The following is a 23,570-nucleotide window of genomic DNA, read 5'->3' as shown; positions in this document are numbered from 1 at the left end:
ATCTACAGAGTACAATGCTAAGTGAAATGTTAAAGAAAGACAAATACCATATGATTTCACTTATATGTGGAATTTAAGAAACAAAACAAATGAACAAAAAGAAAAAAAAGAGAGAGACAAGCCAAAAACACGCTCTTAACTATAGAAAACAAATTGAGGGTTACCAGAAGGGGTTGGTAGGGGTATGGGTGAAATAGGTGATGGGGATTAAGAGTACACTTAACATGATGAGCACTGAGTAATGTACAGAATTGTTGAATTGATACATTGTACATGTGAAACTAATATAACATTGTATGTTAACTATACTGGAATTAAAATTTTTAAAAAAGCATGTACTTCATTCATGCATTTACTGAACAAGTACTTGAATATTTACCAAGTCCAAGGCAAGTGCTAAAGGACAGCAACAAAGAGACAACCTGGTTCCTGCCCTGATGAGACATGGGAGACAGACATTAGACAACTAATTCAAGCTTTTTTTTACAAAATTGCATAGCTGCAATTAAGACACCATGAAAGAAAAGTGTAGGGTCCTGTGTAACAGTTTAACTAAAGGTTTAAACTATGGTCAGAGGTGTCAGGAAAAGCTTGTTGAGGAAGTGACATTGGAGCTGATCTCTGGAAGAGGAATAGGTATTATGGAGAGATAAAGTAAAAGAGAGAAAAGCTTATGGAAAAAAAAGCTGGAGTGAGGGAGAGGTTTCACAGCCCAGGAACTGAGAGAAGGCAGAGTGAGGGAGAAAGGGTAAGACTGAACTGATGATGTATGCAAGGGTCAGATAAACCGAGTCCAGTGGAATATTTGGGAGTCAGTATGAGAAACTATTTATTGGAGAGGAACAAGACTGAAAGTGGGGAGCCTGGAATTCTGGTGACTAGCCTGTGACACTGGGCTTCAAGAGATTTGTTTTTAACAACATTCAGATAAAATCTACCTCCTTCTTGAGAAACTCCAAATCTATCTGTCTGTTCTTTTTAGAGGGCAGTTGATTGAAAGGGTCAGAACACTGAGAAACCCAAGAAGGGACTTGTGACAAAGTTCCCTTTTATTTTTTACTTGAGATAACATTAAGTTATAACCAGAAACTACCCACACTCATTTGTCAACATAACTGAAAACTTCCCTCATTTCATCTTCGGAGAGGTGGACAAAAAGGCTCTAGGAATACAACCTGCTCTCTAATTTGCTGCCATGGTTTACAATGATGGCATCCAAATACAACCGTTTCTCTTGTAGGTCAATCAGAGGCCAGTCTTTAACAGAGGTTTACAAAAAGACAAACATTTAAAAATTCTCATGATCTAGCACAAGATATAAACTGAACATCTCATGCTTTTGTTCTCTGCTTTGTTAAGACTAAATAAACAATCTCATGGACTGAAACAGTCGAGGCCTGCCTGTACCATACTCTGCTAGTGACACTTGACTCATTCCAGGTGTTCCCAGGTGACAGAACTTTTGTCACATAACAAATTGGCCAAAACACCCACCTCACCATCTGAGAAAGGATTGTCCAAGGGTCCCCTGGAAGTATGTTCCTTCTCTCTTACACAATCTCATTTTAGAACAAAGAGCTGGGAGCACATAGTAGGTAATCAATGACTTCCGAACAACTGAACATTTTTTTAAATCTATCCCAAGAAAATAAGGTCATGAACCTCTATGATTGTGAAGAGCTGAAACTGTCTATGCCAAATCTATAAAGTGACACCATTTCTAGGTAATGGTGGTTTTTATTTTTTCCTTTGTACTTGTTTTTCCCCCAGTTTTCTACAATGTGTGAATAGATCTAGAAATAGGTATAGATATTATTATAGGTTAAAAAATAGATAAAAGTATAAAATTTTTAAATCCAGATTTATCTATTTTCCTTCTGAGAATTTTCAATGAAATTGCATGGAGGGAGAAAGTTGACACATTAATAACACTTTAGTAATACAGTGAGGTAAGGGGGAAGGTGACACCTTGTATTACTAACCATTTCATATCACTGTGCTTCAGAATAATGTATATCCTTTCCAAACGGCTTTAATATCTATTATCTCATTAGTTTATCGTCCCACTTGCTTCAGCATTTAGTGTGACATGTGGGCTACTATGGCATCTGAGAAAGTTATAAAAAGGAAAAAGTATATAGAGAAGAGTGAAGCTTGAACTCCCACAGTGGCTAAGAGTGTTGAGTTCTGAAGTTCAGTTTCATCTTCATGAGACCTAAGGAGGTTGAAGTAAATTCCAAGGAAAGACTCAGCTAACTTAGACCTATGACTACCATGTGAGCCACAATTGAGCCAATGAAGCCACCAAAATCTTTTGGGCATCTCAGAATCTCCCCCAGGCCTGCCGGTGCCATTTAGATCTTTCTGAACAGCTCACTGCAGAAGGAACAAAAGACAGAGCCCTAGGTCATTTGCCCCTAACTGCTCTGAGCAGAGGGGTGGTTGGCTGAAGTGTAAGGTTGCCAGATATAGCAAATAAAATTACCGGATGCGCAATTAAATTTGAATTTAAAATGAATATGAAATCATTTTTTTTAATGTAAGTTTGTGCCATGCAGCAGCTGGGGTTGGGGCAGGATGTAGTCTCTGGACCCATCTTTGTATACTCAGTCATCAGCAGGGAAGGCTCTCAGCTGAAGCCATTAGTAAGTCTATTAACTAGACCAACCAAAGACTCTCTCAACCAATGGAGACTACATATTTAAGATTCATTTGCCTGCTTCACCCATACTGAGAGTTAGGTTGCTATATTTGTAATTGCAGAAATTGCCTAATGTGTGAACATTTGCATAGCCTTTTTCAAATAATTCTCATAATATTTTTTATTTTTCTCCTTAAAATGGGAGGTAGAGAAGGCACTCCTTCAAAATTTTTGCATACCTAAGCTTTAGGTGAGAAGTAAAAAGATGGTTTATACCTACCTATAGACTTATTTATTATTATTGTGTGGAAACCACCCTTCCATTTAGCCTGTTATTTCCCCCATAACAATGGGTAAATAATATGATTGTGTGTTTACTTCTTTATTGTCTAATAAAATGTAAGCTCCTTGAGGGCAAGAATCACAGAGGTCTTGTTCAACACTATCTCCATAATGCCATAAACAATACTGGGCACAAAGCAGCAGCTCATTAAATCTTGTTATTTGTGAATGCATGAAAGGGAACAATGGTCAATTTAAATTGTATAATTTTTGAACTGAAAAACTATAGAGCTCATCCCCTTCAATTCTTTTACCTACAGAAGAGTAAGGCAAGGCCTAACTAGGTGAAGAGTCCTTGGGCAGTTAGTGGAGAAGCAGGCCTGAAATCCAAGTTTCATAGTATCCAAACAGAGTACTTTGCCACTAAAATGGATTGCTTGTTTTGTTTTTATGTTGCATTTTCTCATTATTGGGAAAGAAGGAGCCCTATTTTTCTCTCTACCAAATATGCAATATCACAAATATAAATGGTATTTTGGAGGAAGGGCTGAGGATATAAGATTCACTTCAACGAAATTTACTAAGCACTTACTCTATGCTAGAAACATTCACATACAATTTCTTATTTTAATCCTTATAGGATTAGGGCTAGGTATTGTTGTCACCACTGATAGCTTGGAAATTGATGCTCAGAGAAGTGACTTGCCTGAGATCATGTAGGTAAGAAGGGACAGGGACAAGATTGAAAACAAGAGTTGCTCAATCTTTAACAGCGTCTCTGTTCACTACACCACAGAGGTGCTATATATTTGTTTTGCTTTGTTTTGTTTTGTTTTGTTTTGTTTTAATTGAGGCAATGTATTTACATGAAGTTGTTTCCATTGTGTTACTTTGGTCTCAGATTTAAAGTTACAAGATGTACTGGGTAGTAGAGATATACTCAGCACTTCAAATATTTATCACATAGCCCACATTAAAGTCTTCCTGCACCTTTCTGTCTCTCCTTTGTATCTGACAGATGCTCAACAAATACTTGTTGGGTCTTAAAGAAATGTGTTTGTGTCAGGAAAGTTTTTATTATTTATAGAAGAGATGGTGTGTTAAGGAACTTGAACCAAAGATATGCCTAGTATATCTTTCTCTTTCAAGAAGATGTGCCTGCACTTATAAAGCCTTTGTTTTGTCATTTTTGTTTGAAATATTTAGATTTCTAGAAAGCATGTTTTCTGTATGCCCTTCTTTAGGTTCCCTTTAAGCTGAATTATTTATAGATAGTTAGAAAGTATAAAAATTATGAAGTACAAATGGGGATTGATTTAAGAAAAAAAAAACTTGAAGTTATCTCTCCAATATATATTTTAGTGAGGAAAATATACTCAGAAACACACACACACACACACACACACACACACACACACACACACACAAATCACTTAAAAAGTTTTCTGATCCCTAAATGGGTTTTTATAATGTATCTAATACTTTATTTCAATTCAAATAATTTAGTTTAAAATTTTAAATTTGCCCCATTAATTTTCCAAGATAAATAATTGTAAAACATCTTATCTTTGTTTATTATCAGCTGTCAAATAAAGGAAAATGCAGTAGAACGGTTTATGGCTCAAATAAAGAGACTTAGAGAAAAGAACCAAAAGTATCATGAAAGAGTGAGTATAACATTTAAAGCTTATATCTAGTTATTAAACACTTACACAAATGCTTTAAAAATTGTGAATTATGATGACATGTACTCTAGGAAAGTATCTTCTTTAGTGCTTGGAATTGATTAATTTACAATCTAAGTTTTTTGTACATGTAAGGCAAAAGGGTACTGCTGTTCCTATTATATTAATTACAGTGTCGAAGGAAGTCAGCTTGAGCTGTGTTATTTAGACATGATGACATTGAGTCTTGTGTTAAAAATTTTAAGGCTCTGAAACCACATTTATCATTTAATTTCTTATTTAGCCAAATGATAAAACATTGGGTCTCTGTTTTTAATTTCTATATCTTTTTGCTCTTAGATTTTCAGAGTGTGCATATGTAAATATTATTTGAAAAGTATAATCTCAGTTGTTAAAATGACTGATGTTTAAGATGAATGTTGTATTTATAAAATCAGATTGAAATGAATATCAAAGTCATGCTGTATATGACTAAGTGATAATTAGCACAATTTTTCCCTTAAGAGGATAAGGAAACGCTGAGACTATTCTCTACTAAAACATTTATATGGACTCTAAAGCTTCCACAGTTAAATGTTTTATTTGGCTTTTGTCTAAAATGACTATATCTACAAGTTTTAATGGAGTCTGGGGTCAGAGACCTGAGATTGCATCCTGACTGTACAACTTAAGGCTGGTCGCATTTTGGCCAAAACTGATGTGAACCCCAGTTTCCCTCCTATAACATGGGATTCCTGTCTTCCAAATAGGGCTAATTTGGTCATTCATTCAGCAATATTTTGGGGACTAGACATGGTGGTGATATAACTGTGACCCTGACATTGTCGTGATTCTCAACGATCAGTTACTAAAGTCTGTTGATCAGAAACTCAGGTCTGTGGGTGAAAATGGAAAGGGGACGTTTGGTCTAGGTGCTTGGATGCAGGTTCCACATGATGAGCTCCACAGCACATTAGATGAGTCAACTGCCGTCAAGGACCAATGCACACCACCCAGTGGTCAGCACTGGGACTTCCATTTGGTTGTGGAAATGACAACAGATCAGGACTGAGGGATCACTTTCCCATAGCCCCTCATTTGAAGCCAGAAACAAAATTCTTATTTTCATGACTATGGGATAGGCCTGTGTCTTCTTCCGGGGTCATGTGGACCCAGAAGTGACGAACATGGAGAGGCAGACTAGTTCCAGCTATGTATCTATTACTTTCCATTTATGCCGCTACTGCCACAGTTGAGGCTGCCACCAACTCTTACCCATCCTTCTTCTATTCAGTACATTTTCCACAGTGCAACCCTTTGAATACTGTAAACCTTTCAATGCTTAAAACCCTACAGTGGCTTTCTATGGTACAGAAAATTAAATCCATGCTCCTTACTAAAGTCTTTGAGGCCCTACAAGATCTGACCTCTGCTCACCTCTCCAACCTTGTCTCCAGTTGTTCTACCCTTTGCTCACCACTGCTTCTTTTAAATCTTGGAAAACCCAGTCTTGCTCGTTATTGTACCTTTCTTCAGGCTGTTTCATCCTCCAGAATGCTCTTCTCTTGGCCAGCTCCTTTTTGTTCCCCCAAACTCAGCTGGAATGCTCCATACAAATGTATCTCCATTATTAAATTGAAAGCTCTTTAGGGAGCAGCAATCAAATCTTACTTACCTTTGTTTCTCCGGAAGGGCCCAGCATGAGTCGGTGTTCGATAAATATTTGTTGAGTTGATTCACACTAACACCAGTGAAGGAAACATTTTTGAGGTCACAGATATTTACTTGCTAAATTAAATATGGCTCATTAACAAGACCTACTTTTTCTCTTCCATTAGGTCAAACTCAGAAATCCTTCCTCCCTCCCCATCATGTCCTCCTTTGTGTGAATTTTGTTTGGACTGTCACTTCATTGATTACCTTTCTTTCTCTCTGTTTGTATGCTCCACTCATGTCATTAGACATTTCATAGTTCACTGTGTCCACTTCCTTACCTCCATTTCATCCTTTCACTCGTGCTATTCCACCACACCTGCTAGGACAGAAGTTACTAATGACCAATTAGTCGCGTCCAGAGGCCTCTTTTTAGTCTTTATTTCTCGTGCCTTCATCATCAGCCCTGTCATCTTGAAACTCTCTCTTCCTTTGGCTGCCAGCACATCCTTTAATATTCCCCCATATTCTCCAACCATTTCTTGTTTTTTATTCATTGCTCTTTTCCCGGAACCATCCCTTAATTAGGTATTTTCCAGGGTTCTGATCTCCACTCTTCTCTTTAAATCTAAAGGCCTTACTTAACACTATGGCTTCAAATGCCATCTGTCTGGTGATAATTCTCATATGTATATGTGGCAAATTTTCTTAATACTTATCTACTAAAAACAACTAAAATGAGCATATGTAAAAACTGGTGAAATCCAAATTAAATTCTCTAATTTACTTAATACCATTGTACAAATGTCAACTTCTCCATTTTCGGGTGCTGTGGTTATATAAGATGTCATCATTGGGGAAAGCAGGGTGTAGTAAGGCGAAGCTCTGTGTACTATTCTGGCAACTTCTTGTTCCTGCAAATCTTAAAAAGTTAAAAAGTCAGAGCCCATGAGATGGCCTTATAACAAAACAAAATCAGTTCTTTCTTTGTAGTTTATTTATTTAATCTCCTTTATTCTATTATTATGGTGTGATAATGGTTTGCTTTGTAGGATAAATGTCTTTTTTTAAACACGTTGGTGAATATAGCTAACTAAATTGTATTTCATATATCACTCCAAATAATTTTTCAGATATAGTGAATTTTGTAACATGTTATCAGACACATGTCCCATCCACTTGTAATTCACTATGGGATTTGGGAAGTTTAATACAGATGCTATTAAATTTATATATAATGCCAAATATGATTTAGTCATGTTTATGTAATTTTTGAATACAGCTTTAGGACATATGATACTATTTTAATTTATAAATGAAAATATCATATGTTTTAAAAGGATAGTCATTGTGTTAAAAATTTGATCTAAGAGGACTGGATTCACTTTGACAAGTATTGTGCTAAGTATGGAAAGTAAAAGGAAAATTTGTTGATTCATTACACACTATTCTTTTATGAATTATATGTAGTGGTTTTTAAATGATCACTGTCTTTGGGTATTTTTTGCCTATTTTTCAGCTGGAATTGATTTTGAGGCAATTATTGCCTTACTATAATTACCTAACATAAATAAAATCAGATGAAGATTTATTTAGTATTCGGACTATACTTGATAAAAGAATTTTCCATTTCTACAAAAATAAGTAGAAAAGTCCATATTTAGAAAAAGTATTAGGAGTGCAATAGTTTGGCAAGGGATATTTCCATTGCTATTATTCAAGTTTCTACAAATATTTCATTTTCAGATAACTCATGTCGAGCCAAAGTAATTCAATTTATTTATAAGAAAAGCAAAACATGAATCAATTTCATTTAAGAAAATGGAGTTATTTGAGAACTGATTAAAGAGCAATAAATTGTTTATCAGTTGCTAATATTGATTGATCTTCATTTTTTTTTTTCAATGTTTATTTATTTTTGGGACAGAGAGAGACAGAGCATGAACGGGGGAGGGGCAGAGAGAGAGGGAGACACAGAATCGGAAACAGGCTCCAGGCTCCGAGCCATCAGCCCAGAGCCTGACGCGGGGCTCGAACTCACGGACCGCGAGATCGTGACCTGGCTGAAGTCGGACACTTAACCGACTGCGCCACCCAGGCGCCCCTGATCTTCATTTTTTAAATTAAACTTTTTTGAAATAATTACAGATTAGCATGCAGTTATAAAAAAATAATACAGGGGCGCCTGGGTGGCGCAGTCGGTTAAGCGTCCGACTTCAGCCAGGTCACGATCTCGCGGTCCGTGAGTTCGAGCCCCGCATCGGGCTCTGGGCTGATGGCTCAGAGCCTGGAGCCTGTTTCCGATTCTGTGTCTCCCTCTCTCTCTGCCCCTCCCCCGTTCATGCTCTGTCTCTCTCTGTCCCAAAAATAAATAAACATTGAAAAAAAAAAATAATAATACAGAGAGATCCTGTATACCCATACCTGGTTTCCTATAACATATTACAGAACTATAGTACAATATCACAAGTAGGATATTAACATTAACAATATTGACATTGATACAGTCAAGGCATAGGACATTTTTCACTAACACAGGTGTCTCTCATATTATCCTAATATAGCTACTCACTCATTCCCAATTCTGCCCCTTCATTAGCTCTTGGCAACCATTAACCTGTTCTCCATATTTATAATTTTGTTATTTTAAGAATGTTATATAAATGGAATCATATAGTAAGTAATCTTTGGAGATTGGCTCTTTTCATTCAGCAGAATTCTCTGGAGATTCAGTTTGCTGCATGTATAATTAGTTGGTTCCTTTTATTCATTTTTATTTCATGTTATAAATATATCACAATTTATTCAACCATTTACCTTTTGAAAGACATGTGAGTTGTTTCCAGTATTTGGCTATGATAAATACAGTTTTGTAAGCATTGTATTAATGTGAATATAAGCTTTCATTTCTCTGAGATAAATGCCTAAGAGCCTAGTTGCTGAGTTGTATGATAGGCAAATGTTTAGTTTTATAAGAAATTGGCATCCTTTTTAGCAGAGTAGCTGTACCATTTTACAAAGGAGTCAACTTTCAAGAGGAAGAGAGAAAAGAGGGATAAGGGGGGGAATAGGAGAGCAGAGAAGGAGAGAGTTTGAGAGAGGAGGGGGAGAGCAGATTTATAAAAAGTTTTTAAAGCTGAGATCTGACAGCATGTAAGGCTCTGGTCCAGATGTGGCATCCTGCCTTGGCTGTTTGGTCATAAGAAAAAATTAAAATCCTCTTTATGCTTAAGCTAGTTGCAGTTAAATTATTACCTTTGCAACCAAAGCATCCTTTTTCTGAGTCTGTTGTCCCCATGAAGCCGGAACTCTGACCATGGACACCTCGCCTTACATCTTTTAACCTCAAAATGGAGACCAAAAAACATGTTTCCATCAGTTTCAGTGAAAGTATTTCCAGGGAAGGACTCTGAGCATATGCTTGCTTGAGACAACATGCTCAACCTGGACAAATCCAGTGGCCAGGAGAAGGTGCCACTGTATTTTGTGTATAGTGTTCACTGATGTACTCCTAGTGTCTAGAAGACCTCCTGGCACATGGTAGATGCTCCATAAATACTGACTAAATGAATGACAATCGCTGGAGAAGAATGGTATTAGTGGGAGATTGAAGAAATTGGCCTCCAAGGTCTAACTTTAATGTTCACTGATCCTATAATAGAGTGATAGACTAGGAAATTAATAACACAATTTTTAAAATGTAACTTTCTATCCAATAGTTACTATGTTGATGGGTTTAATTTTATTTTGAGTCTTCCATATTCCATAAGCTTTTAGAGATATTGTATAAACTTACTTCATTAAATGTTTTTTTCTCATTTTGCAAGCCTCAGTGTGACTCTGTTTTGAGGCAAATCAATGTAAATACTTGAGCAGATGCTGTTACCTACTGTTGATTGTCATGACAGAACAGACGCTTGAAGGATGAACAGACTTGGCACATACGGAACCTACTGAAGGAGCTGAGTGAAGAGAAGTTGGAGGAATTACCAGTTGTAACAAGAGAAGATGTTGAAGAAGCAATGAAGGAAAAATGGAAGTTTGAAAGAGACCAGGAAGAAAACTTAAAAGGTGACTTAGGAACTTGGAAAATTATAAAGCTGCATAAAATTATTTCTTGAATGTGTTAATGCTTTTGTCTCCTAATATGTTCAAAATGCCATGAACATGTTTCAGATGAGATCATTAACACCACAAGCACACACACGTGTGGATAAATGGACAGGAGAAGGAAATAACAAGTGGGCAGAGCTACTGAAGCCAAGTGAGGAGGAGGAGGAAGGGCACTGATCAAAAACAAAGACAGAAGAAAACCACCTGGGTCTTGACACTAGATAACATCCTGTTAGCTACCACCCTGAGGTCCTCACAGTGGGGATTTGTTCTTTCTTGGGGAAATTCTCTTGTTTGGCAGTTTCTTTGACTTCAACTTCAGTTCAGACTTGGGAACAAGGTGAATATTACCATAAAGCTTCCCCCCACACCAGTATTGCTAAAGGAGCAAACACTCCCATTTAGGTGAAGAGAGGGATTAGAGTTGACCAGGGGGAAGGTTGGCGGACATGGATAGAAATGATGCTAGGTGTAGAAGATGAAAGACCCAGGATTTCCCAGGAGGCCCAGGACCCTCTTGTCATGGGCTTAGGAAATACCGTGGCCCTGTGGGGAAGTCATACATAGCTTTGACACCTACATTAAAAAGAGATTTTCAGGGCGTCTGCGTGGCTCAGTGGGTGGAGCAATTGACTCTTGATTTCAGCTCAGGTTGTGATCTCACAGTCATGAGACTGAACCCTGAGTCAGGCTCCACACCAAGCATGGCACCTGCTTAGAATTCTCTCCTCTGCTCCTCCCCAACTTGTGCACTCACACTCTCTCAAAAAAAAAAAAATGTTTTTCATTCCTTTATCCTCAACTTGCTGCTAAGATTTCCAGAACCACTTTTGCCAGGACCTCTATAAGTATCATCTTAGCTAGGAAGCTGGAAAACTTGGGAAAAGACATTGAGTGTTCTCAGGAAGCAGTACTAGAAGCTGGGAGGCAAAACAAGGACTTGCTTCCCTGAATGTGTCCCAAGTATTTCAGAGAGCCCACTTACCCAAGCACTTGACAAAGAGCAAGCACACCATCTGTAATTATTTTTGGTTTTGAATGAAATAGTTAACAACACAAAAAAACGGCCATCAGAAAACTTCATTTTTAGGGGTCTCCACAACTGTTCTCATAAGTCTGTTCTGACCCATCTTCTTATGGGCAATGATGATGTCATGAGGTGGTAGATACTGTATTTCTCAGGGCTCCTTTCCAGGAGAGTTCTGCTTATGCTTGGAAGGAGTACTTTAATAAGTCCCTTGAGGTGGGAGTGAGACCACAAAGGATACTCAGATGTGCTCATGAAACTGCCTTCTCAGGGAAATGAGCCCAGCTAGCAGAGGTGTGCCTGTTTATGGTTTGGGCTGAGTGATGGAACGTGTGTGTCATATGAGACTGGCGCCGAGCTGGGTGACCAGGCACAGAAGAGGAGTGCTGGGCATGGGAGGTGATCCAAGAAAGAAAAGAGCCCACAGGTGCCAAAGGAGAGAGAGGAAAGTGAGAGGGCAGGTGGCTCTGAAAAGGCTTTATGATGCAGTTCTGTCAGGTACCAGGTAGTCGCTTAAAGGCAAGCCAGTTTGGGGTGGCAGAATCTCAGACCCAGCCAGACCTACAGAGTTAGAATCTGCATTGTGACAGACCCTAGAGGATCCCTATGCATAGGAAGGTTTGAGAAGGACTGAGGTAACCCCCCTTTTTTTTTTCCAACTTAGGACTCTTTAGTTTCAAGGATAAAAATTTAACCCAAACTATAGCCTAAGCTTAAGGAGGATGTTAATTTTTTCATAAAATCAAACAGAAAAGGCAGATTGCTACTGACCTGGACCCACCAGAGTCTCACATGCTGTTAGAGTTCAGTTTGTTTGTTTTTTTTAATCTATCTCCTCTGCTTCTCCCTCTTTCTTCCCCCATTGTCCTCCTCCTCTACCTCTTATCCTTCTCCTCTCTCTGTCTTCCCCCTGAAAGATGGCTCCTTTAACTGAGGCTATTGTCCCCAGGAGGCTGGAACTCTGACAATAGACACTTCTCACCTTACATCCTTTTAACCTCAAAATGGAGACAAAAGAGACATGTTTTCCACCAGCTTCAGTAGAAGGACTCTGAGTATGTGCCTTGCTTGAGACACATGCTCACCCCTGGACAAATCCTTATGTCCAAGAGAAGGGACCACTGTAATTGGCCTACTGATTTGACAAGGGGTAGGAGAAGGGAAGGGAGATAGGTTCTGGGAAAATATAACAATAGCCGCTACATCCACCTCTTTTCCAGAATCTTCAGTAACATTAACCAGCCTTCCCCTCAAAGGCTGAATGTGGCCCAGGGCTGAGATAGCAGCAATCTTTTTTTTTTTTTTTTCAATATATGAAGTTTATTGTCAGATTGGTTTCCATACAACACCCAGTGCTCATCCCAAAAGGTGCCCTCCTCAATACCCATCACCCACCCTCCCCTCCCTCCCACCCCCCATCAACCCTCAGTTTGTTCTCTTATGCTTTGGCTCTCTTCCACTCTAACCTCTTTTTTTTTCCCTTCCCCTCCCCCATGGGTTTCGGTTAAGTTTCTCAGGATCCACATAAGAGTGAACACATATGGTATCTGTCTTTCTCTGTATGGCTTATTTCACTTAGCATAACACTTTCCAGTTCCATCCATGGTACTACAAAAGGCCATATTTCATTCTTTCTCATTGCCACGTAGTACTCCATTGTGTATGTAAACCACAATTTCTTTATCCATTCATCAGTTGATGGACATTTAGGCTCTTTCCATAATTTGGCTATTGTTGAGAGTGCTGGAGATAGCAGCAATCTAAACAAATAAGAGGACAGATCATCGGATAGGTTATAACAGTATTAATTGTTTAATGGCAACAAGTGCCATTTATTAAGGGATTTAAAAATATCTTATTTACATATTTGGAAAAAGACATGTCTGGAGTCCTTCCAGCCCTCTGTACTGAGGAACATCCCTCTGGCCTGAATGGAGTGTCTCAGTCATTCCATAAACATTTATTGAGCACCAACTAATTGCCAGACTCTGTGCCAAGTGCTGGATTTACACACATGAATAAGATGTGGTCTTGCCTTCAGGGAGCTCTCAAACCAGATGGTGTGTGGCATTGAGACAAATAGCCATTCACTTCACCGTACCTTTTTCTTTTCATGCTTCCATTTCCAAAATATTTAGAAGCATGAGACCCCGCCTAAAGATTGAGTAACATATCACGTTTAGCAAGTGCATCAGGGTGAACTAAAAGTTTATACAGTTGAGATAGCTCAATTGCACATACTATCCTAGTGAATTTATCTTTCACTCTGAAGGCCTTAGTAAGTGGGGGCAGGAGAAGACATGGTATCATTTGGTATGATATGGTATCATTTCACACAAGGGAAGCCCAAACAATGAACTTTAGATAATGGAATCAGCCAACTTACTTACAAAAATGGTTGCCAAGGACAGCACAAGGATACAAGTTGAGGTCACTTTGCCCAGAGGCATAATGGTTAGAAAAATCACAATTTATTAATAAAAAGTATATGCAACATAATCTTGTACAAAAAAGGACTCTTATCAAGCTATCATGGGAATAATTTAAGCTTATGGGTTCCTAGGCATATAGGTTGTCTATTATAGCTGTCAGTCACGGCCTAAAACCACACATCTACTTTATAATTGGAAGTTTAATTTTACTTAGATTATGAATTATGAGGGATAAACAACAGTTCGAATAGTTCAGATTTCCTTTAATTGGAGTTAAAAGCTTGTATTTATGAATTAACAGCATTGTAGTATCAGACCTTAACTTCATAAAATCTGATTGCAACATATAATGGTTGCAAGAACAAAAGAAATGACATGGTATCTTTATTTTCTTTCAACAGATATGCACATGCAAATAAATAATGCTGAGAAACTATTTCTTGAGAAACTCAGTGAGAAGGAATACTGGGAAGAGTACAAGAACGCAGGGAGTGAACAACATGCTAAACTCATTATCTCCTTACAAAATGATATCAATACAGTTAAAGAGAATACAGAGAAAATGTCAGGTGAGTTGAGACAAAGCTAGTTTAAATTCAGTAGAAAATCTTCGGAGAGCAGCCCTGTGGTAGAAGGAAAAAAACGCACACTCCCTGAATCATTCTTTACTCTCTGCTATCAGCACAAGTAGCTATGAACCTAAGGGTGAAGGTGGAAAGAGAAGGTTGAGAAACTCTCCCAGGACTGCCAGTGAAACTGAGAAGGATGGAGGGGTGGGTGCCGGGGCAGTGGAGAATCCCTGAGACCAGATGTCTTAAGAAAGAAGCTTCGTTCAGTGGATGGTGTCTGTATGCTCCCACACGTAGGTCTGGGGCAATTCTATTGGGGTGGAGGCAGGGGGGTCCTGGGACAGGGTTACATTAGAAAAGAAATTTACCTGAGACAAGCTTAAAACAGCCTAACCAAGCTATAAAACCAGAATCATTGTAGAGAAATGCCCAAGTAAATGCTAGGTTATGGTCAGAAAGAACTGAAGAACAAACATGAGATGGGAAATGGGAAGAACAAAAATGAGAAGGTATGGAGAAGGATGGCATCAGGCGAGATGAAACTTACCAGGACTAAATCTGGGAACCATGAGGCTACATGTCTGTCCCTGTGGCTAGCATAGTGGCTTAAAAAAACAAAAACAAAAAATCAGAGGCCCAGAGACAGAAAAGTCATGGGATAAAATAAATGGAGTAATATGATGACCCAAAAGACCACTGTGGCTGGATGACAATTCTGAACCCAGCTGGTGATGGTGCCCTATGTTGGGGAGGTGTTCCTGTGGCATAATTTCCATCCCCACCTCTGGGGCCCTCTTGGGATGTTCCACATCTAGACCAATTTTTCTGTAAAGTTCTCAGCTCAGGGCTTCTGCACCACAATGGTAGTGTAAATTTGGCCCAAATCAGACTGGACTTGGAGTTCTAATCTTTCAAAAGGTTCTCCTCCTCAGAAGAAAAGTAGAACATAAAAGGGACACCTTCCTACCCCTGTACATCCCCCAGTCACTCAGATACTCTCTGTAGATAAAACCACAATTACCAATTTCTCATATAGCCTCCATCAGAAATATTTTATATCAAAATATACAAAGCATGCTACAAATACAATATATGAACATTCTTATAGATCAGTACATATTAGGATGTCTTCATTCTTCCAGTGGCTACTTTGTTTTGTTCTGTTACAAATTTTTTTTTTTTTTTACCAGTCCCCTACTCACAAGCATTTAGGCTATTTCCTGTATTTTACTATTACAAATAATGCTGCAAAGAATATTCTTATATTTATATAATTTCATTTTTGGGTATCTCTAGGGAGGAATGGCTGGCCCAAAGAGCCCGTTTATTGATTTATTTTTTATTTTGATAGGGATGGCTCTCTGTAGATCTTGTACCAAGTTTATTTCCCCCATATGGATGAAAATGCCTATGTTCCCACATCTTCAACAGCAGGGATGTTAGCTAACTTTTTTTGTTCTTTGTCAGTCTTAAAAGTAGAAAATGGTATCTTCTTGTGGTTTTAATTTCCACTTCTCTTATTATAAGTGATAGTGAGTATCTTTCATAAGGTCAGGATATGTATTGAATTTCCTTTTCTGTGAATCATCTGTTTGTATCCCTTGCCCATTTTTCTACTGTGTGATGGAGCTCTTTACCTTTTAAGGAAATTAGCTCTTTAACTGTGATATAAAGTACAAATATCTTCCTTATTTGTCACTAGTTTTCTGTTTGTGGGGTATATTATGAAGACATTTTGTAGTTTTGGAGTGCCCAAGTTCGGTTTTTATTTTAAGATATCTGAGATTATAAATAGTCTAATATTTCTTCTATTAGCCATATTTATGGCTTCATTTTAATATTTAAATCTTTGGGTTTTTTGTGTGTGTCTATGAGGTGGGAAACCAACTTTATGTTTTGCCAGATGTTTTTCCAGTTGTCCTAACATCACTTCTCAGATAACTCATTTTAACTTTACTGATTTGAAATGCTGATTTTATCATACTTTAATTTCCCATGTGTAATTGGGTCTCTCTTTATGTTTCTATTCTGTTCCATTGATCTATGTATTTGTGTACCAGTATCATACTTTTAAAATAGTTATTGTTCTGACATGTTTAAAATTTTTTAAGTTTTTTCCCCAACATTTCTTTATTTTATATTTTTAAATTAGGAAGAGTCATCTTCTCAGATAAACTTATTATGTTGATCAGAAATTTGGATGATTTCTTTCGGTTGAAAATTGTCATGCTGTTGAATCCAACTTTGGGATGATGGTAATGACATTTATACATTGAATAACTTCCTGGTTGAACCTTGGTCTGTAGCCAACTTTAGGTGTCATGGGAAGTAGTTGTTGTGGGCTTGTTTTACTTGTCATTGAATTTAGGCATTTCTCCCAACCACGCAGTTAGCAGCAGCAACTCTGCCTGGGGGCTATTAAAATATTGGGGCCATTAACTGGACAATGAATATGAGCAGAACACTTGCATCTATTTTTCTGGAGCCTTACTATTATAGTGCCCTTTTTCTCCCCCACTGCCTCTCTTCTTCCACGATTTTTCTGGAATTTTTCTCCCACAACCATGATCATGGACTTTGTGTTAGTTAGACTTGGTTTAGTAGCAAGGAACAGGTATTTTAGGGACGGGGCAGGGGGAGTTACTGAAGGAGGATATTAAAATAAAATTCTTTAGTCTCAGTTAAACTGGAGTGGCAATATAACAGACACCACATCAGAGTAAACTGAGATACCACCATGCAAATGAGGCAGAAAACTGGTTTCATACCTTCAACCACTGAATTCCAGTCTATAAAAGGAGTTGGATAGGTCAAACAAAGATTGTTGGAAATTAGGGGACAGTGTTTAGAAAGAGATCTTGGTGTGCTTTACGTCCTACATTGTCCCCCAAAGGGGCAGGTGAAGGGTACTTCCTCCTTCATCTCAAATCAAGACGGAGGGTCTTCAAGGGAATTCCTCTGATTATTCAGTATGTGTCTCCTGAAGTTTGGGAGACATGGAGGTCTAGTTTATGACCCACCCCTGAGAAATCTAAGGAATAAGGGACTAACTAATCATTCTGACAGCAGAGCAAATATGAGGAGGCTGCTGTCCTGAGCTAGGGCTGTGTCTTAGTCCATTCAGGCTGCTGTAACAAAGTGCATTGAATGTGTGTCTTATAAACAACAGAAATGTATTTCCCACAGTCCTGGAGGCTGGAAAGTTCAAGACCAAGGTGCCAGCAAATTTGGTGTCTGGAGAAAATCCACTGCCTGGTCCATAGGCAGCCATCTTTGGTGGAAGGGGCAAGAGAGCTCTCTGGAGTCTCTTTTGTAAGGGCACTAATCCCACTCACGAGGGTTCCACCCTCTTGACCTAATGACTTCCCAAAGACCCCATCTCCAAATGCCATCACACTGAGGGTTAGGTTTCAACATATGAATTTTGGGGTACACAAATACTCAGTCTGCAAGAGGCTACACTTTCAAGAATTTGTTATGGCAAAGCATGAAAGAGTTTTTCTTGTGAATATACTATGAGGGAGGGCTAGTATGCTGTCCAGTTAGATCTTGGTGATGATGTTCCAACAGAGGAATTAGAGGCCAGCAATGTAAGGGAGGGAGGAATATATTGAGAGCCAGAGGCCAAAGGAAAAGTTGTTAGCCAGCCATTAAGGACAGTACATCCCCCGCATCAAGGGAACTCAGGTGAAATAACTAGCAATGGGGAAGGTGGTCCTCTGAAAAACCTATAAGAACACCTCCATGAAAAAGACATCAAACTTAAGCATCAGCTAGGACCAGAAAGTGCAACATTAACTTGAGACAGTATCTGTCAAGTGAGAGCTTTCTTGTCCCTTTCCATGCTTCCCTTCATCCCTAAGGGAAGAGGAAGCTCAAATCAGAGGATATAGTTGTACATCTAAGCTGGAAGGAAATAGCCAGAGTTTTGAATAAAATTTAAAGTTTTGTTTATTACAAAAGACTGGATATATTAATTACCAATTGAGAACCTCTTATCACAAAGGAAGCAGAAAAATTAGAAATTTGCCACATATCTTGTTGAGAGAATTACTAGCTTCACAGTATGAATTTTAAAGGGAAGAGAAAAAACTGAGGTTGCTTGATGTCCCATGGTCATGTTTGTTGAATATAACACTTATAATGAGGAATACAAAGTTTGAAGATGGAAACAGAAGCCTATCAGATAAGTGGTGGCTATAAGGATGGCTCCTCTCTACATTTATCTCTCACGGACTGTCTCCTTCAGATGTTCCTCTGCTTTGCTTTGCTCTGTCCTGTCCCCATTCTCTTCTTGCTTCCCAAAGACCAGTTCTTGCAGTTTTCTCCATCTCCTTCCCTATAGCCTAAGACCCCTGAGATTCTGAAGAGCTGGAGTGATCACCTACCTAATCAGAGATGAGCAAAGACCTTTGTCCATGCCTCCTCGTGGGTAATGAGTCAGCACCAGCACAAACCATTCTGTGGTCAGCTATCCAACACTGCCTTATTCAGCATGTCCCTGAGCTCTAGAAGGAAGCGGGAGGAAGCACCTAGAGCTTCTTCCCTGAACTTTAGCTGGGAAATGTTGGGATAGTGGGTATAGGAAACATGGTCACTAATGTATCCAGGACAAGGCTCTGACTCTCAATAAAAGGATGAAGCCCAGCAATACAGAAAGCGTGGGGTTATTAAGAGTCATTAGATATCAGAGCCACAGAGCATTTTTACTTTTGCCCTTCACCAGACATACAGGACAGGAATCTCTAAAATTTCTTTGTACGCTAATAGTGAGTTAAAAGATTAGGGTTCAAATACATTTACAAAAAAGTAGCATTACTTCTTTGAACATTAATTTCTTCATCTGTAAAATGGGAGTCCCCTGGTGATCTTCAAGAGAGCGTACAAGAGAGGCCACCACCACAGGAGGGTGGGTGGTCAGTAGTGTGAAGTTGTGTGACACCGACACGTGTGAAAAGTGGACAACAGACCCCCAGAGAGCTGTGTAGGAGCAAACCAACTCAGAGCAGATACAACAGGGAAGGTAGAACAATGCAAAGTCAGCTTCAGCCAGGGGGGGCTTTGAGCTCAGCTTCTGAGAAGTGGCCACAGAGACAGGAATCTGAGCAGTCCAGAGTTTAAAGGCACAAAGCCATAGTCGCCCATGCTCAAACTTTTATGAGGAGACATTTATATACTCATAGCTTCTTTGGCTGTATTCGCAAATGTGTGGTTAATAACTATTTCTCAAAACATCTTGTGAATCACAAAAGAAAGCAATGAGACTTTTACATGCTCCCTTGTGCTTGTTACTCTGCTTTTAAGAAGATAAAAAGTCCACTGAATTCTATATGGAACTTGGAACAGAGCTGGATATTTTTGTTGCTGTTTTAGTGTTAATATGGCAATAGAAAGAGGTATAACTTCAGTCAGAGCATATCTGATCATCTGTTTGTTATGATTTATAGCAAAGAATTAATATTTAATGTTATCAAGCTCCCAGTTTTACGGTTTCTTTCAGATGCTAAGAATGAAAAATCCACTATAACTAAACTCCTGATCCATAGCAACTTTTAGATTGCTTGTTGTGTTTTGTTGGGTAGAAATTTCAAATAAATATCCAGGCTTAGTCTAGTGGACTAGGTACTGAATTGAAAACAATTTCTATCAGAGATGAGATTGGAATGATTAAAATATTCAAGTGATTACCCTGGATGAGTAAGAAAAATACAGGCTATATAGATGAGTACATGTGCGTTGGAATAACAAAGAGTTTCATTTTCTTATTCTCCAGATGTCAAGTTAGACTAGTCCCCAAAACCCAACTCTTGTGTTTGTTAACTGCTGCCTCAGTCAGACACTCCTGTTCCAATTCTGTTAGACGCAGAAACTGACCTGCCCCCTTTCTGGCCACTGGGCAACCTGGGAGAGCCCCCCCTTCTCGCCCTCCCCTTCCCACCACAGTCACAACTGAAAGCCATCATTTGCTGCTGCCCTACCTGGTGGTGAAGCCTCAGATCACTGCCCGCCAAAGACTTGCACATTTAATTTTCTTCAACATATTCTTCATTATCTGTTGTGTCCCAGAGACTGCAGGAGAAGAAAGGTATGGAAGAGGAATTTTTACTCTGGTCCCCTTTCCAGAAACTCAGCTCCAACCTACTAAAAGACCAGATCTGCAGATCTCCTTCCCTGTAGCCTAAGACCCCTGAGAGTTCTGCTTTGACGGACTTGCTCTGGGGAGAAAATGTTCCCTTTGACACAGTGTCCTAAATGGCAGTTAGGTTCCACAGCACCACTCCTACAAAAGTATTGTTTAGTTACAGAATAAGTTAAATGGGTTTCTGTGGACCAGTACAGAAATCTAGCAAATACTTATCCTTCAGATGTTATAAATAAAATACAACTAATAGCAACTTATAACATAGATGCTATCATCAGGTACAACTAACTTTGATTATTCTCAGATTTGTGTAGTGTGGTTCCCTCCTGTTGCACATTGCTGACTACTTCATCTCATTCAGTCTTTACCTCCTCAAAACTTTCTCTGAAATGGAGAATTTTAGTTCTGCTTCATCACACATATCACCACCCAAAATATTATTTATTTGGTTGGTTACTTACGGTCAGGCTTCCGTACTGGAATGTACCTGTCATAAGGACAGGTGATTTGTTTCTTATTCAGCAGTGTTCCCAGCGCCTTAAGTAGTGTCCTGCACATCAGAACACATTGCTGCTTGTTTGTTGAATAGAAGATTAACAAACTGGACTCATTATGCACCTTTCTTCCTCTCCACTCTCTACAGAGACCTTAATGTCACTACTTCACTTTCCTTAAACAGAAGTGTTGATATGATCGCTAAGCATCTTTCAAGGCCTAAGATTTTATGATCCTTTGCTCTCTCCTTTCTGACTATGACACAAGAACCTTTGGAAAGAATAAAGAATCCTGCATTTCTTCATATCTCTCCTCCTTTCTTGCTCTGAGCCTAACTCAGAACCAGGGGCTGACTTCCAGAGCCCCTCCACACCTCTCCCCTCTTCTGGCTCTGTCTTTCCTGCCCACGGAGACACATGCCTAGAATACTGGAAATTTAGTTAGATGAAGTCAGAAGTACAGGGTGTTTCTTGTGCAGATAATCAGATCTTCTTTATGTTTCCATTGTGCAGTCAGAAGTGTGTGATATGAAAGGTAGATGGCTGCACACATACTAAAGTATTGGGAATTCTCCCTTTGGAGAGACAATTCTTTGAAAATACAAATATTCTTGGAAGAGATATCATCTTAAACCAATTCACATTAAGGTGTTAGTAAATTATTGGAGCATTTCTTCTAATTGAAGGTACTAGATGCTTCAGTAAAAATGTACCCTGAAAATTCAGGGGGGAAAAATATGTAGAAAGGAGGGGGGAAGATCATGGAAGATAACATTTATGAACACCATAGTTTTACCTAGGATTAGTCTTTTTTAAATTTTTTTTTAATATTTATTCATTTTTTGAGAGAGAGAGAATGAGAGAGACAGAGCGCAGTGGGGGAGGGTCAGACAGAAAGGGAGATGCAGAATCTGAAGCAGGCCACAGGCTCTGAGCTGTCAGCACAGAGCCTGACATGGGGCTCTAACTCACGGACAGCAAGGTCATGACCTGAGCCAAAGTTGGACACTTAACCAACAGAGCCACCCAAGCACCCCTTTCCTAGGATTAATCTTGTTGAGACTTCTAATTTTCTTTTTAAAGAACACTATAAAGTCACTCTGGAAGATGCTAGAAAGAGAATAATCAGAGAAACTTTGTTGCAACTGGATCAAAAGAAGGAATGGGCCACGCAGGTATATTTCAATTTTCTTAAAAACAAAAGTTCTTCCCCTATTTTTTTCCCATGGTATATAACAATGATTAAGATCTTGAGTACTAAAGTTAGTTTAGTTTAAATCACAGCTGTACCACTTACTGGGAATGTAAACTAAATTTGTTACTTGACTTTTCTGGACTTCAGTTTCGTAATTTATATATATATATAAAAAGATTGGCAATGATATTTACCTTTAAAGAATAGTATGAGGATTAAATGAGATTTTTTTTTTAATTTTAGAGTGGGGGGAAGGCGGGGGGGGAGGAATCTTTTTTTTATATATATTTGTTCATTTTTTGAGAGAAAGCATGCCCATGCACGTGAGTGAGGGAGTGAGGGAGGGGTTGGGGAGGGGACAGAGAATCTGAAGTGGACTCTGCACTGATAGCCGGGAGCCCCATGTGGATCATGATCTGAGCCAAAGTTGGATGCTTAACTGACTGAGCCACCCAGGCACTGAGAGAGAGAGAGAGAGAGAGAGAGAGAGAGAGAGAATCTAAAGCAGGCTCCATGCTTAGTGTAGAGCCAGGCATGGAGCCTGGCACAGCACTCGATCCTACTATCCTGGGATCATTGACCTGAGCCAAAATCAAGTCAGATGCTCAACTAACTGAGCCACCCAGATTGAGCCAGCCGGGTGCCCCTAAATGAGATGATTTAAGTAGCATAGTGACTCATAAAAAATAAAAAAATAAAAAAGAGCTCAGTAAATTGTTACTCAGTTATTTTTAAGTAATAATAATGACTACAACAAATTATCAAATAAAAGTTTTGGATGTGTTATAGAATGAAATATGATTTGTCTAAAAAGTACTTTCGTATATATCCAAACCTAAGAAAGTACTCCACATTGCTAGAGGTTTAAAGATTTGGGACATAAAAAAATGTTTGAGATATGGTTTCCAATATTATATGTTTTCTAATCCTTTTGTTTTTCACAAAATATCTGAATCTTTTCTTTTCACTGTTCTTCCCCTGTCCCCAGACTACCTTCTCAGTTAGTGAGGTCCCCACTGGGATTGTCTCTTCATCAAGAATATCTCTTCTTCAGAATCATAAACACTGGTCTTCTCTAAAGTTCCTCATTGAAGTTCAGTTGCTTTGGTTTGTTGCTTACGTGTTAGTTTAGTTGTTCTTTCAGTTACCATCCCATTGCATGATTTTTACAGATTTATGCGCGACTATGGAGAACTTGCCAATAGTTTACTGCCCATAAAATTCAGCCCCTTTGTGACAGAATATGACTAAATGGTGAAATCAACATTAAAATGATCTGAACATAGTTAAGATGATTAAAAATGAATCTGTAAATGAAATATCTTTCAAATATACATATTCAATATATAATGAAGACT

The 23,570-nt window shown here is 38.7% G+C and overlaps 1 protein-coding gene across 1 annotated transcript in view; it reads left to right on the top strand.

The window, feature by feature from the left end:
• The first annotated feature begins 2,990 nt into the window (after positions 1–2,990).
• CCDC83 (coiled-coil domain containing 83) overlaps positions 2,991–23,570 on the top strand; it is a 34,503-nt gene continuing 13,923 nt past the window's right edge. Inside the window, exons 1-6 of the mRNA XM_032595068.1 lie at positions 2,991–2,994; positions 3,564–3,639; positions 4,506–4,590; positions 10,149–10,311; positions 14,214–14,381; positions 22,101–22,192. Coding sequence (XP_032450959.1) covers positions 2,991–2,994; positions 3,564–3,639; positions 4,506–4,590; positions 10,149–10,311; positions 14,214–14,381; positions 22,101–22,192 — 588 coding nt within the window. The remainder of the gene's footprint in view (positions 2,995–3,563; positions 3,640–4,505; positions 4,591–10,148; positions 10,312–14,213; positions 14,382–22,100; positions 22,193–23,570) is intronic.

This window comes from Lynx canadensis, chromosome D1, assembly GCF_007474595.2.
Source record: "Lynx canadensis isolate LIC74 chromosome D1, mLynCan4.pri.v2, whole genome shotgun sequence".
NCBI lineage: Eukaryota > Metazoa > Chordata > Mammalia > Carnivora > Felidae > Lynx > Lynx canadensis.
The sequence above is the reverse complement of the archived record's forward strand: the minus strand, read 5'-3'. Positions and strand labels throughout refer to the sequence as shown.